The sequence below is a fragment of the Wolffia australiana genome, chromosome 3, assembly GCF_029677425.1.
Source record: "Wolffia australiana isolate 7733 chromosome 3, ASM2967742v1".
Taxonomy (NCBI): Eukaryota; Viridiplantae; Streptophyta; class Magnoliopsida; order Alismatales; family Araceae; genus Wolffia; species Wolffia australiana.
Window position 1 is genome coordinate 14,780,122 of NC_135837.1, and position 14,141 is coordinate 14,794,262.

Sequence of the window (14,141 nt, forward strand, 5' to 3'; positions counted from 1 at the left end):
GTGGAATGTGTTTTTTTAGACTTACAATTAAGGTTAGAACGAAATTAATAATTAATATTTTTAATAATTTAATTTTAAGAAAATAAAACTGCATAATATAATTAATATTTTTAATAGATAATAGAAATAGTTAGTAAGATGAATAATAAATCTGACGGTTTAATAATACGGGGAGAGTAAGATATTAGTTGAATTGGTTATTTTAGACTTACAACTTATGTTTTAACAAAATTAATGCACGGTAATTTTAAGAAAATAAAATTGCATAATATAATTAATACTTTTAGTGGATAAGAGAAGTAGTTAGTAAGAGGAATAATAGATCTGAGGGTTTAATAATAAGGGGACAGTGTAAGATATTAGTGGAATGTGTTTTTTTAGACTTACAGTTAATTTTTTAACTAATTTAATGTAAAGTAATTTTTAAGAAAATAAAATTCCATAATATAAATAATACCTTTAATAGATAATAGAAATAGTTAGTAAGAGGAATACTAAAACTGACGGTTTAATAATAAGGGGAGACCGTAAAATATTTGTGGACATACAATTAATTTTTTTAAAAATTTAGCGTAAAGTAATTTTAAGAAAATAAAATTCCATAATATAAATAATACCTTTAATAGATAATAGAAATAGTTAGTAAGATTAATAATAAAACTGACGGTTAATAATAAGGGGAGACTGTAAAATATTTGTGGAAGTATTTTTTTAGACTTACAATTAATTTTTTAACGAAATTAATGAAACGTAATTTTAAGAAAATAAAATTTCATAATATAAATTATACCTTTAATAGATAATAGAAATAGTTAGTAAGATTAATAATAAAACTGACGGTTAATAATAAGGGGAGACTGTAAAATATTTGTGGAAGTATTTTTTTAGACTTACAATTAATTTTTTAACGAAATTAATGAAATGTAATTTTAAGAAAATAAAATTTCATAATATAATTAATACCTTTAATAGATAGTAGAAATAATAAACCTTACGTAAGAGGAATAATACATCTGATGGTTAATGATAAGGGGGGAGTGTAAGATATTAGTGGAATGGGTTATTTTAGACTTACAACTAATATCTTAACGAAATTAAGATTATGGAATTTTAGGAAAATAAAAGTGCATACTATAATTAACACTTTGAATAGATAATAGAAGTAGTTAGTAAGAGGAATAATAAATCTGACGATTTAATAATAAGGGAGAGTGGGAATTTTTACGTGTACAAACACTTTTGAATTAAGTGTTTTACTTGGACAGTTAAATGTGAATTTTTAATTTTTGAAAATAGAAGAACCTTTTCCAAAAATGTTGGAAAAATATCTAATAAACTCTCCCCCACTTTGTGGTACTTTTACATGGTTGGTGGAACCCATATGTATAATACTAAAACAAGTGCACATTTGAACTAAGTACGACACATGTTTGACTAGGTGGGAATTTTTAATTTGGTGAAAGTCAACATTTTTTCATGAGATTGTTGCAAAACTCAATAGAAAAATATATAAAAGCATATACATGAACAATTCTTAATGTTTAACAAAATTCACTACTTATTTAGGACATCGGTGCAAAGTCCTAAACAAAGGAGGACATGTCAAAAACATGCTCTTCCCTTGGGTATTAGAGCACGGATCTGTCAGAGGTTTGTATTTACTTGGTCGTCACCTGCGTAGCGAAAGTTAAGAAATAAAAAACAATGATTACGTTAAAAATGGGAAACATGTAGTTCATGAACTTGATGTGTACCTCTAGCACATGTGACCACGCCATGTTGGTCATCATCGCCATCTGAATCCAGCTCAACGTCAGTGTACGATCGTTTGTTGTCCGCACGGAGCCAACACTTCATAGTGATTAGTGTTTCGATGCTTATCGGCGACAGACATGATCTCTTGTACGTGACAATAGCGTTTCCGACCGAGAACATGTGCTCGGTAGGACCGCTTGTCGCACACACAGACAACAACTCCCTCGCAACGGCTTCAAGTAAGGGGAAACGCTTCGTGCCTGTGCTGGCCCACCAGGATAGTGGAGTGAACACTCCCTCATCAGGCACGACCTCCGTCAGGTATTGGTTGAACTCGTCCCACGCCGACCTTGTTGCCGCACGTGCCGGTTGGACTTTCCGCATAATGCTTTCAAGCCAAGTGTCCAACTCTTTACCTCTTGCGGGCCCCTCTTCAGCGACCTCTCTCGGCCCACGAGGCGGTGAGTCACACGGTAACAAGAACCACACGTATGCAATGGTTGCCTCTTGAACGCCCGGCCGGAGCATTGCCCCTTTGTGGAATGGATCCGGCCGGAGCATTGCCTCATTCATCCACAAGATCTCGGCGTACTGTGCAAGCTTCCAATGCATCACCTTACACGCTTGTGCCATGTTCGAATGATCAATTTCATGCAATCGTCGTACGCCTATGAAGAAATCACCATCTTCAATTTGTTGGATCACTTCCTCCATTTGTTCTTTGAGGCCGTCTATGAGGTATTGTACATCGCATATCACCGGCGTCGCTATGCTGAAAACATGGTCTGTGGGTACGGCAAAACGACGAAGGATGCGACAAAACTCTTTCACTAACTCCCACTCCTCCTTTGACATCTTTGTCGCCATCCCCTTTTGGCCAAAAGCCTTTGACACTTCATCAATTACATCCCGCTTCTTCACGGCGGCCGCTAGCATAGCGTAGGTGCTGCTCCATCGGGTCGGACAGTTAAGACGACCATGTTGGAGTCCTCAACTTCGGGGTCGTCTTCACATGCCTTCACATAAAATTCTCTCAGTTGCATAGAGCTTAGAATATTGTGCAACAGTGTCTGCACCTTTGCAACTGCATCACCCAAGCATAACGGCTGGCATGCTCCATCATAGTCGTCGGATGCTAAGAAGATATCTCCAAGCTTGTTGTCCTGGTTGCTATCGTAGTGCTCTGCTGTCCTCGTCACGTCACCATCTTTGGGCTCTACAACTTGGGCCGAAGGAATGCTGAAGCTTTTTATTGCTGCTTGAACGACAATGTTCAGAATGTGCACGACACAAGGGACGTGCCTTCTAGTGTAGTTAGGGTTAACGATCTTTATCTTCCTCGCCATCAAGGCCAACATCCTCTTGTTCGCCGTGACATTGTCAGTAGTCACGGCGTAGACCTGCGTAAATATCGGTCACATCTGAAGTTACAAAGTTAGTTAATAAGATAAAGTTTACCGTTGAATGCTGTCCTTCGGCCGCAGACAAAATTCTTCTAGAGCTTGCAGAACGATGGCTGCCATGTTTTCTCCATCGTGCTTGCCGACGATTTCTCATATGGCAAGAACCCACTCTCGGTACACCCATTTATCGTCCACCCAATAGACGGTGATGCCCAATAGTTCAGTACCGTTCTCGGCGGTCCACGCATCTACGGTGAGTGAGATGCGTCCACATTCTCCCATAGCTTCTTCACATCTTGTCTCATGCGACCATGCATTTGGATGGTCAACTGCTTGATGACCTTTGCACTTGGAGGATCCAAGTCGAGAAGTGTCGCATAACGCCACATGTCCTTGAAGGCAACATTCTGAAAAATGCTCCATAGTGAATTAGTCATGCATACGAATCGTGCAATGACATTCTTTGTTTCCTCCGGCTTATGCCCCCTAATCAGCCCTCGTCGGCCTGGGTCTCCCTGATGTCTACTTTGCAATCTGTCCGATGTACGTGGCTGATCAGGGTCTTCCGACACCTCGCCCTTAAGCTCCATGTGAGGAGCTGGATGGCAAGCTTTGAAATGTCGCCAAAATACGTTGGTGCTTTTGTCGGCCTGGCGCTTTATCGCTTTTCTCTTATTGTGAGGGTTCATCTCCCGGCACAGTAAGCATGCTTAGTATCCATCTTCCATGCGTTCAAAGTAGTCAAGGATGACTGAACGATTTGAAAGAGGGTGACTTTGTACGAAACGAGAAGTTCCCGCGTCCGTACGTTCAGGACCTATAGCTCCCGACCCAGATCTGTCTTGGGTTGGGCCACTCCCTCCGGGTGGGTTCATGTTTCTGAAGGCATAATTCGATAAGCTGGATACTATGAATATAACGAATAAAATAAAAGAGCACTTAGGTAGAAAGACAGAAGCGTGGAATTCACTGGCACAGAATAACAAATAGGTGAATTCAAGAGGAGTTATCTGGAGTCAGTGAGAAAAAGAGAATGGGTGGAACATGGAGAGGTAGAGTGTAATAGAGGGTGAGAGAGAATTAGGGGTAATTAGAGAGCAGGAGATAATGAGAGGAACTGCGAAAATTAGAGAGTGGGGGAGAGTGAAAGGAGATAGGCAGGGTTAGTGAGTAAGGAAAAATGATAGTAGGGAGGGAGAATGAGTGAGGGAGAGGGAGAATTTCAGTAAGTTAGAAGGAGCGAGGGAGGAGAGAGCATGGTAGAGTAAGGGAGAATGAGAGAGAGAAGATAAGGGAGAGGGAGAATTGGGGACTAATAGAGGGTGAGAGAGGAGAAGGAGAGATGGAACTACGAGTCAGAAAATTAGACTGTAAGAGAGGTCTAATGAGAGTAGAGAGCTAGAACTGGATTGCAACAGAAAATGGGAGAGGGAGAGGCAGATTTAAAGAGTAAGTTAGGATGAGTGAGAGAGGGAGATTTATAGAGTAAGGGAGGGTGAAAGAGAATTAGGTAGATGTTGAGGTGAAAAGGTAAAAACGATGCAGAGTGTGGGGGAGAATGAGAGAGAGAGAGATTAGTAGAGTGTAAGAGAGAATAAGTGAGGGAGAGAGAAAATCATCGAGTAAGTTAGAAGGAGTGAGGGAGAAGAGAGAATAGTGGAGTAAGGGAGAATGAGAGAGAGGGAAGAGAGGAGAGGGAGAATTTGGGACTAATAGAGGGTGAGAGAGGAGGAGAGATGGAACTGTGAGTCAGAAATTAGATTGTAAGATAGGTAGAATGAGAGTAGAGAGATAGAACTGGATTGTAACAGAATATGAGAGAGGGTGAGGCAGATTTATAGAGTGAGATAGAATGAGTGAGAGAGGGATATTTATAGAGTAAGGGAGGGTGAGAGAGAATCAGGGAAAATTTGAGGTAAAAAGATGAAAATGTTGCAGAGCGTGGGGGAGATTGAGAGAGAGATATATAAATAGAGTGTAACAGAGAATGACAGAGAGTGAGAATTATAGAGTAAATTAGAAGAGCGAGGAGAAGTGAGAATAATAGAGTAAGGGAGAATGAGAGAGGGGGAGGAGAGGACAGAGGGAGAATTTGGGACTAATAGAGGGTGAGAGAGGAGAAGGAGAGATGGAACTGCGAGTCGTAAAATTAGATTGTAAGAGAGGTAGAATGAGAGTAGATAGATAGAATTGGATTGTAAGAGAGATAGAATGAGAGAGAGAGAGATAGAATTACGTTGTAAGATAAAATGGGAGAGGGAGACGGAGATTTGTAGAGTAAGGGAGAATGAACGAGGGAGAATAGATAATTATAGAGTAAGAGAGGGTGAGAGAGAATGAGGGAGATTTTGAGGTGAAAAGATTAGAATGATACAGAGCTTGAGCGAGAATGAGAGAGATAGAATTAGATTGTAAGAGGAAATGAAGAGGGTGAGGGAGAATAATAGGATAAGTTAGAATGAGAGAGAGCGAGAGAAGAGAGAATAATAGAGTAAGGGAGAATTAGAGAGGGAGAGGAGAGGAGAGAGGGTCAATTAGAGAGTAATAGAGGGAGAGAAAATGGAAGGAGACATGGAACTGTAAGTTTAAAATTTTCATAGCAGGAGGGAGAATGAGAGAGAGAGAGAGATAGAATTAGATTGTAAGAGAAATTGAGCGGAGGGGGAGAATTATAGAGTCAGTTATAATGAGAAAGAGAGAAGAGAGGACTAAGGGATAATTAGAGAGTAATATGGGTTGAGAGATGAGAGGGAGAATGATTGAGATTGAGATTGTAAGGGAGAGAGAATGAGAGACAGAGCGTGAGAGAGAATGAGTGATAGATGAAGAATTAGATTGTAAGAGAGACAAAGAGAAGGAAAGGGAGATTTATAGAGTAAGGGAGAATGACAAAGAGAGAAGAGAGGGGCGATGGAGAATTGGACACTGGAGTGTAAGAGAGAACGAGAGGAGAGAAGGGGACTTAGAGGTACAACAGTGAAAACGAATCAGACAATTAGAATTAGAGATAAAAAATCGTACAAGAATCAGGGAAAATAAATACACAAATAACTTCTTTAATGCTATGCAAATAACATCTTTTAATTTCATTGTAGCATTGGGATGCAATGCTATAATTATTTTAGCTACAGAAGTGAGAATCAGCGGATAAATTAGGAACAAAAAATGGCATAGTCTAAGATTAAAACCGACGAAAAAAATAGTTTTAAACGGACGAAAACGCTGGAACTTACCCGCGTAGAGTTCGCTCAACAACTCCGCCGATGCCGCCGTCCACCTATTCTGCCGCTGATGCCGCCGTCCACCTTCCTCCGACCGCTGTCTGCCTATTCCGCCGTCGCCCAAAATTAGATTAAAACCGTTCAGCTGATCAGCTAAGTTTCCCTCTTTTGTGTATTTTTTATTCAAAATTTTCGAATAAAAAATACACGAAAATCATTAGCTAATTAATTTAATGAAATTCGATGTGGATATCAAAAGCCGATATCCACGTCCGATATCCGGTACCGTCATCCTTCCCCTGAGACAGAGATGGATGCCGACATCAAGCCAAATGTCGGTATTGGATATCGACACTATAGTAATCGATAGCCGATATTGATATCCGATATCTGGATACCAAAAAAACGGTTACCGGAAAGTCCTTTTCCGGTATCTGATACAGCATCCATCCCGATACCGGCATCCGGTACTGGTATCGGGACGGGCGAACACTATCTACTATAATAGGAATACATGTGGGCTTCTGGCCTCTGATTGGCTGAAGAGAGAGTGAGAGAGAAGAGAGAGAGTGAGAGAGAAAAGAGAGCGAGATGAGCGGTCAAAAAAACAGTTACAACAGCGGAAAAAGTTTATCCATCCCTTCGTCGCTCCCTCTTTTTATCTCTCTCTCTCTCCCTTCATCTCTCCCTCTTTTTCTCTCCTTCTCTTTCTCTCGCTCTCTCTTCCCTTCTCTTTTTCTCAGACTCTCTTTCTCACGCTCTGTCTCTATCTGTGTGTGTCTCTCTCTCTCTTGCTCTTGCTCTTGCTCTCTCTCTCTCTATCCCTCTTGCTCTCTCTCTCCCTCTCACGCTCTCTCTCTCCCTTTGTCACTCCCTCTTTCTATCTCTCTCTCTCCTTTCGTCTCCCCTCTTCTTCTCTCCTCTTCCTCTTGCTCTCTCCCTCTCCGTCTCTTTCTCTCTCACTCTCTCTTTCTTGCTCTGTCTCTATCTATATCTTTCTTTCTCTTGCTCTTCCTCTCTCTCTCTCTCTCTGTCCCTCTTGCGTTCTCTCTCTCCCTCTCGCGCTCTCTCTCTTCCTTCATCACTCTCCCTTTCTATATCTCTCTCTCTCCCTCTCTCTTCGTCTCTCCCTCTTTTTTTCTCCTTCTCTTTCTCTCGCTCTCTCTCCCTTCTCTCTCTTTCTCTCTCACTCTCTTTCTCGCTCTGTCTCTATCTGTCTCTCTTTCTGTCGTTCATGCTCTCTCTTTCTCTTTGTCCCTCTCGTGCGCTCTCTCTCTTCGTCTCTCCCTCTTTCTATCTCTCTCTCCCTTCGCCTCTCCCTCTTTTTCTCTCCTTCTCTTTCTCTCGCTCTCTGTCCCCCTTGTAAACCCGCGAGTGTAGCTTGAAAGAAAAGAGAAGAGAGGACAAGGGAGAAGAAGAGAGATAGAGATGGAGAGAAGGAAGAGACACAGACGTAAGCCTACAATTTCAAGATCTTTGTTATTTTTGCGTTGTTACATTGGTGCGTATTATATAGCATATGGTATAGGCTAAAAATAGTAAGATTTGAAAACTGAAAGCCGTTATAACATTATTATAACGGCTATAGATCGAACGGTTTAGATCGTTCGATCCGTTTTAATCATAGCCGTTATAACTGGTATAACGACTATGTCTTGATTAAGTTGTAGCCATTAGATCCTATCTATGTGTGCCCTTTCTATATTTCATCCTATCTATCTTTAACCTTATATTTTCCTATTTCTCTAATCTCTAACAAGTATATGTTACGTACTTCTTTTATTATTTGCTAATCTTTATTAACATCCCTATAAGCTGGTTGGCGAGTTTCCATTGTCACTCTATCTGCTTCGTCTTCACCCCTCTCCCTCTTTTTGTCTCACTCTCTGTCTTGCGCTATTGCTCTCTCCCCCCCTCTCCCTCTTTCTGTCTCACTCTCTCTCTTACGCTATCGCTCTCTCTCTCCCTCTCTCTCGGTTTCTGTCTCCCTCTCTGGCTCTTTCTCTTTCTCTCCCCCTCTCTCCCTCTTTATCTCTCTCCTCTTGCTCTCTCTCTCGCCCATCTTGCTCTCTCTCTCTCTCTCTCTCTCTCTCCCTCTCGTGCTCTCCCTCTCCCTTCGTAGCAAGAGAGAGAGTGAGAGAGAGAGAGAGGGAGAGAGGGAGAAGGAGAGGGAGAGGGAGAGAGCGATAAAGAGAAAGCGAGAGGGAGAGAGAGAGGAAGAGAGCGATAGTGAGAAAGCGAGAGGGAGAGAGGGAGAGTGACGTAGTGCGTGTGACGCATAGGTCGCATACGACGAGAATTATGACTCTCCGTGGGGGCCATACCAGTTGGTAAACCCCATGCTTAGTAGGTTAAAATATTTATGGCTCATGTTCTTTAAATGTCTCTTGTAATGGAGATGAACACAGTTTTTTTGGGTTGTTGAATGAGTGTGTTTCTTCCTTCTAGCGTTCTTCTCCTCTTTCTCTAGCGTTCTTCTAGCGTCTCTGTCTCTTGTTCAATCTTCACGATCGCTGTGCCGACAGGCTGCCAAGGACTGATCTAAGCAACAAAGGAGCCGTGGGTTTTCTCGGAGAAGCTCCTCTCCTTGTGAGTTACCGCCCTCCAAGTGACATTCAGCTCAAGGTAATATATATATTCTCGTCGATTTCATTGTGGGTTCACATAAAGTGGTATCGGAGCCGCAGCATGTCAGGAGATAGAGGTGATACACGAGGGTTTCAACCCATATTTACCCTACACTCCGGAATGCCTTATCAACCTCCAGAAACATCAAATAACTCAGCGCCGACAACATCGCCCTTCACTGCGACGGCGGCTGAAGAAGCTGTAACGCCTTGGGCCCAAACGCTGCAACAAGTTATGACATAGGGGTACATGCATATGGGAGATCGATTGACGGTATTTGAAGAACAGCGCCCCCTATCACCGCATCAGTCTGACTATGAAGAAGAAGAGGATATTCCCCCTCGTGGACCACGAGAATCTGATCACCAAGGCCGTCCACCGACATGACATGAAGACGTTGGGCGAGATTACCAAAACGTCAAGGTCGATATTCCAACATTCGATGGTGAACATGGCCCCAAGGAATACAATGACTGAGAGGACGCTATGGATGCCTATTTCGGCTGGGTGGAGTTGTCTGAATCCCAGAAGCTGAAGCTACTCAATATCAAACTACGTGGACCTGCCAAAGTGTTCTGGAAAAATCTGCTAGAGACTGTGGCCCAACGACGTGATTGACCTATTACTTCCTGGGAAGCAGCTAAAAGGAAGCTTAGAGAAAAATACGTTACTGAGGGCTATCATTCTCGCATCGTGGACAGATGGCAACGGGTTTATTAAGGCAACAGAAACTCTAGAGATTATATCAAAGAATTTGATGCGTTGATACTTGGGTGTGGACTTAATGAAGATCCAACGCTAACACTATCACATTTTTGCACTGGTTTAAAAATGCCAATCCGAAGAGAAGTGGGACTTCGGTGGGTACGGACTCTAGAGGAGGCTTACTGTACGGCGCTAGAATATGATGAATTCTTAGCCGAACAACCATCAGGAACTACAATGGAATCTCAGGGGATGGATTCTCGACGCCCCTATGTGTATCACCCTGGGGAAGGAATGTTTCGTTATGTGAAAGGTGTTCTGGATAATCCGCCGGACTATCAAGTAGCAGGAGCTGGGGTGGGGGACAAAGGCACCACTCCTGGAATGAAGGCCATAGCTGTCGCTCTTCCTGGCAGGCCACCGCCTGAGACTCGGAGACTACTAGAAGCACCACTGGGTCCCTGTGCGCCACCCGCAACGTTGAATCGCCATTGTTTCTCTTGTGGGGGATACAACTTTTCAGGAAGCTGCCCCAACCAAATCGTCGCTATTACACAAGAGGAAGTAGCAGGAGAAGCACCCGGAGAACAGGCTCCTGTGGCACAGCATGGCATTGAAGAAGAAGAGTACGAGATGGACCCTAATTTCATAGCCCCCGAAGAAGAATCAAGAGAATTGCATTTATTGCAACCTCTATATCATCAAGCACAGATCACGGACCCATTACGCACCTCTATCTTAAGCACTTATGTCTGCATTGGAGGACAGCATTACAAGATCATTATCGACAACGGAAGTAGTGTCAATGCTATCTCCCACGAAGCTGTCCAGAAAATGTAACTACCTCTCTAGAAGCATCCGTCGCCATATCAAGTAGCATGGGTAAACTCGCAATCTATTCCTGTAACTCATCGATGTTTGTTCAACTTACAGATCATATCAAGATCACGTATGGATGGATGTACTACCCATGAAAGTCAGCAGTATGCTCCTTGGTCGGCCATGGCTGTATGATACTGACGCAACTTTACACGGGCGAAGTAACATCTGCACCCTTGTCCACGCCAACAAGAAGGTAGTAATCAAGCCTTTTCAACCACGACAAAAGACAGTTGCGCCATCACCAGCCGTCGGTCTCCAATTGCAAATCATCCCTTTGCATATTATACTCCGTCAAGTTTGTAAGAAGGCGACGCCCCTCTTTCTAGCATACCCCACGCTGGTTGTTGCTGAAGATAAACCCACATTCAGTGGGCTGCAAGAGCAACAACTGAAGAATGAGTTCTTGGACATTTTTTTGAACTCAGACCCTCCATCACTGCCACCCCTCAGAGATATACAGCATATTATTGACCTCTACTCGGGAGCTCAATTACCTAATATGCCTCACTACCGCTTCGCTCCAGCAGAACATCAAGAATTACGACGACAAGTCCAGGACCTTCTTGATCGGGGTTTTATCAAAGAAAGTATCAGTCCTTGTGCAGTACCGGCCTTACTAGCATTGAAGAAAGATGGCTCCAAGCAGATGTGTATCGATTGTCGCGCAATCAACAAAATTACGGTCAAGTATCGATTCCCAATCCCTCGGCTGGATGACATGATTGATATGATGACCATAGCTCGAGTGTTTTCTAAAATTGATCTGCGGAGTGGGCATCATCAAGTTCGAATTCAGTCTGGGGACGAGTGGAAGACATGCTTCAAAACCAAGGATGGACTCTATGAATGGCTGGTGATGCCTTTGGGCTGTCAAATGCGCCCAGCACTTTCATGAGGATCATGACTCATACGTTCCACGAGCAATTGGGGAAGTTTGTGGTCATGTATTTCGATGATATCCAAGTCTATAGTTCTACCATTGATGAGCATCTAGAGCACCTTCGCATCGTCTGTCGCCTTCTGCAGTCGCATCAGTTTATTGCTAATCTTAAAAAATGCATTTTGATTCAAGAATAGGTTCTGTTCTTGGGTTTCATCATTTCAACAGAAGGGATCTCCGTCGACCCTGCGAAGGTACGCGCCATCGTTGACTGGCCTGTTCCTTTAAATACTCATGATGTACGCAGCTTTCACGGACTTGCTATGTTCTATTAGAGATTCATTAAAAATTTCAGCACTATTATGGCCCCTATCACCAACTACCTCCGCAAAGGAGAATTTTCCTGGAATGCGGGAGCTCAAGGTGCTTTCAAACAGATAAAGAATCTGATGGCCAGTGCCCCTATACTACAACTCCCAAACTTTGAGGTACTGTTTGATGTCTCGTGTGATGCCTCTGGCACCGGACTGGATGGTGTTCTTAGTCAAGGTGGTCACCTTGTTGCCTTCCATACTGAAAAGTTAAACGAATCCAGACAGAAGTACTCTACTTATGAGAAGGAGCTCTATGCAGTGGTGCAAGTCTTGAAACACTGGCGGCATTATCTCATCTCACGGGGGTTTGTGTTATTTTCCAACCACGAAACCTTGAAGTATCTCCACACTCAACGCCATCTCCATCCGAAGCATGCAAAATGGGTAGAATATCTGCAGCCTTTCCAATTCTGTCTTCAACATAAGCCCGGTCTAGATAACAAAGTTGCAAATACTCTTAGTCACTGTCGACATCTACTATCTGCTATCTCTACGCAGCTCGTGGGATTTGACGGTATCCCTGACCTCTACCAAAGCTGTCCTGACTTTTCCAAGACTTATGCCGACCTCCAAGCAACCCCAAGGCGCCACGTTGATTCCTTCAATGTAACTAATGGATTTCTCTTTAAGGATCAACATTTATGCATTCCGCGCACGTCTATGCGAGACTTTCTTAATTGGGAGGTGCACCAAGGAGGGCTCTCAGGTCACGTAGGGAGAACCAAGACTTATGAGACCATTCAGGAGAAATTTTATTGGCCAGGGATGGGACACCACGTCAACAAAACACTAGAATGTTGCCGCACCTGTGTTGAAGGAAAGTCTGTCCGTACCAAGCAAGGTTTGTATCAACCTTTGCCTGTGCTGGAACGACCATGGGAGGACGTGAGCATGAACTTCGTCCTAGGACTTCCTCCAACCTGCGATAAATCCGATTCTATTTGCATCGTCGTGAATCGATTCTCAAAGATGGCTCATTTCGTAGCTTGTCGGAAAACTTATGATGCGTCCCATATAACCAAATTATTCTTCAACGAGATTGTCAGGCTTCATGGAATCCCCAAGACAATCGTCTCGGATCTGGATCCAAAATTTATGTGTTATTTTTGGAAGACCTTATGGCATCATATGGGCACAAAATTGCAATTTTCATCAGCATTTCATCCACAAACTGATGGGCAAACGGAGGTTGTGAATCACAGCCTGGGTAATCTATTGAGATGTCTCGTGATCAATACGCCAATTCCTTGGGATCAGCTACTACCTCGTGTAGAATTTGCTTTCAACAACACTAGTAATTGGTCTACCGGTCGGAGCCCATTCATGATCGTATATGGTCACCAACCCCGCAAGCCTATTGACTTAACCCCTCTAAAGCAGCTGGACAGACCATCGTTTATCGCGGAATCATTAGCGGAGCGCATCCAGCCTCTCCACAACGAGGTCACACACATAATTGCTTTGTCTAATCTGATGGATATTATGTGGCCGTCAAGACAATCACACAACCGTGTATATTTAAGTTCATTGAATAAATTATTTGCATTCATTATTATTCCGTGTGATGTTTATAATGAAGTCCACGAATACGTGCAATGACAAAGTGAATTATGATGAGATCATAATACAGTGATCACTAGTCTTTAAACATGTATTCTAAATATTCCTATTCGAGGATAGTCGAGACGGACATCGAATTATTCGGATAGAATAGCACTAGCTGATCCTACTTATTCGATAAGTATAGCTGATCCTATGGCTATTAGTGTGGAGACACTAAGGACAGATAGTGGGTGCTCTTTGGAGAAAGAGTTCACTGAATTGATCCGTATGAATCCCTGAATGGTATTATACCTAAACGTCAATCAGGTTGATTCAAGTCACGGTTGTATAAGTGATCCACTGACCTGAGACACCAAGGACATCTCGTAAGTGGACGACTACATTTTGACTGTGATATATGAGTCTCTAATCATGGGATTCAAATAAGTTATAGATTGGATGTAGTAAGAAGCTTACGGAGATGATTGAGTGGTCAAGATGGGATCATCCGCCCTCGGTATAAGAGGAGATTGACTCGAGGAAGACGATGCAAGGAAATCCATGGCCAGGCTAGTGAGGATATTGGATAAGGCATTCTCCAATGATCCCCCTTACGCATTAGTACTAATCGAATGACGGATTAGAGTTTGACGATAAACCATGCTCTAAGTTATTTGAGAGTCTCGCGCAGATGCTGGATTATACATATACGGTAACCGATGACGGTAAAGGTTCCATGAGAGAGTTCGAG

General features: G+C 42.8%; 1 protein-coding gene across 1 annotated transcript; it reads right to left on the reverse strand.

The window, feature by feature from the left end:
• Positions 1–1,490: 1,490 nt before the first annotated feature.
• On the reverse strand, positions 1,491–6,505 carry LOC144701012 (uncharacterized). Its single transcript, XM_078572661.1, has 4 exons — positions 6,392–6,505; positions 3,214–4,037; positions 1,755–3,155; positions 1,491–1,673 (listed from the first exon to the last, which is right to left on the reverse strand). The coding sequence occupies exons 3-4, from the start codon at positions 2,689–2,691 to the stop codon at positions 1,645–1,647; spliced, it is 966 nt and encodes a 321-aa protein (XP_078428787.1). The 5' UTR covers positions 2,692–3,155; positions 3,214–4,037; positions 6,392–6,505; the 3' UTR covers positions 1,491–1,644.
• Between the last annotated feature and the right edge of the window lie 7,636 nt (positions 6,506–14,141).

What these genes read in the sequence shown, in the direction of transcription:
- LOC144701012 (XM_078572661.1), bottom strand. Translation starts at nt 2,691, where the DNA reads ATGCTAGCGGCCGCCGTGAAGAAGCGGGATGTAATTGATGAAGTGTCA. An exon ending in CGTGGTCACATGTGCTAGAG is followed by an intron (nt 1,674 to 1,754) that starts GTACACATCAAG and finishes TTCGCTACGCAG; the next exon opens with GTGACGACCAAGTAAATACA.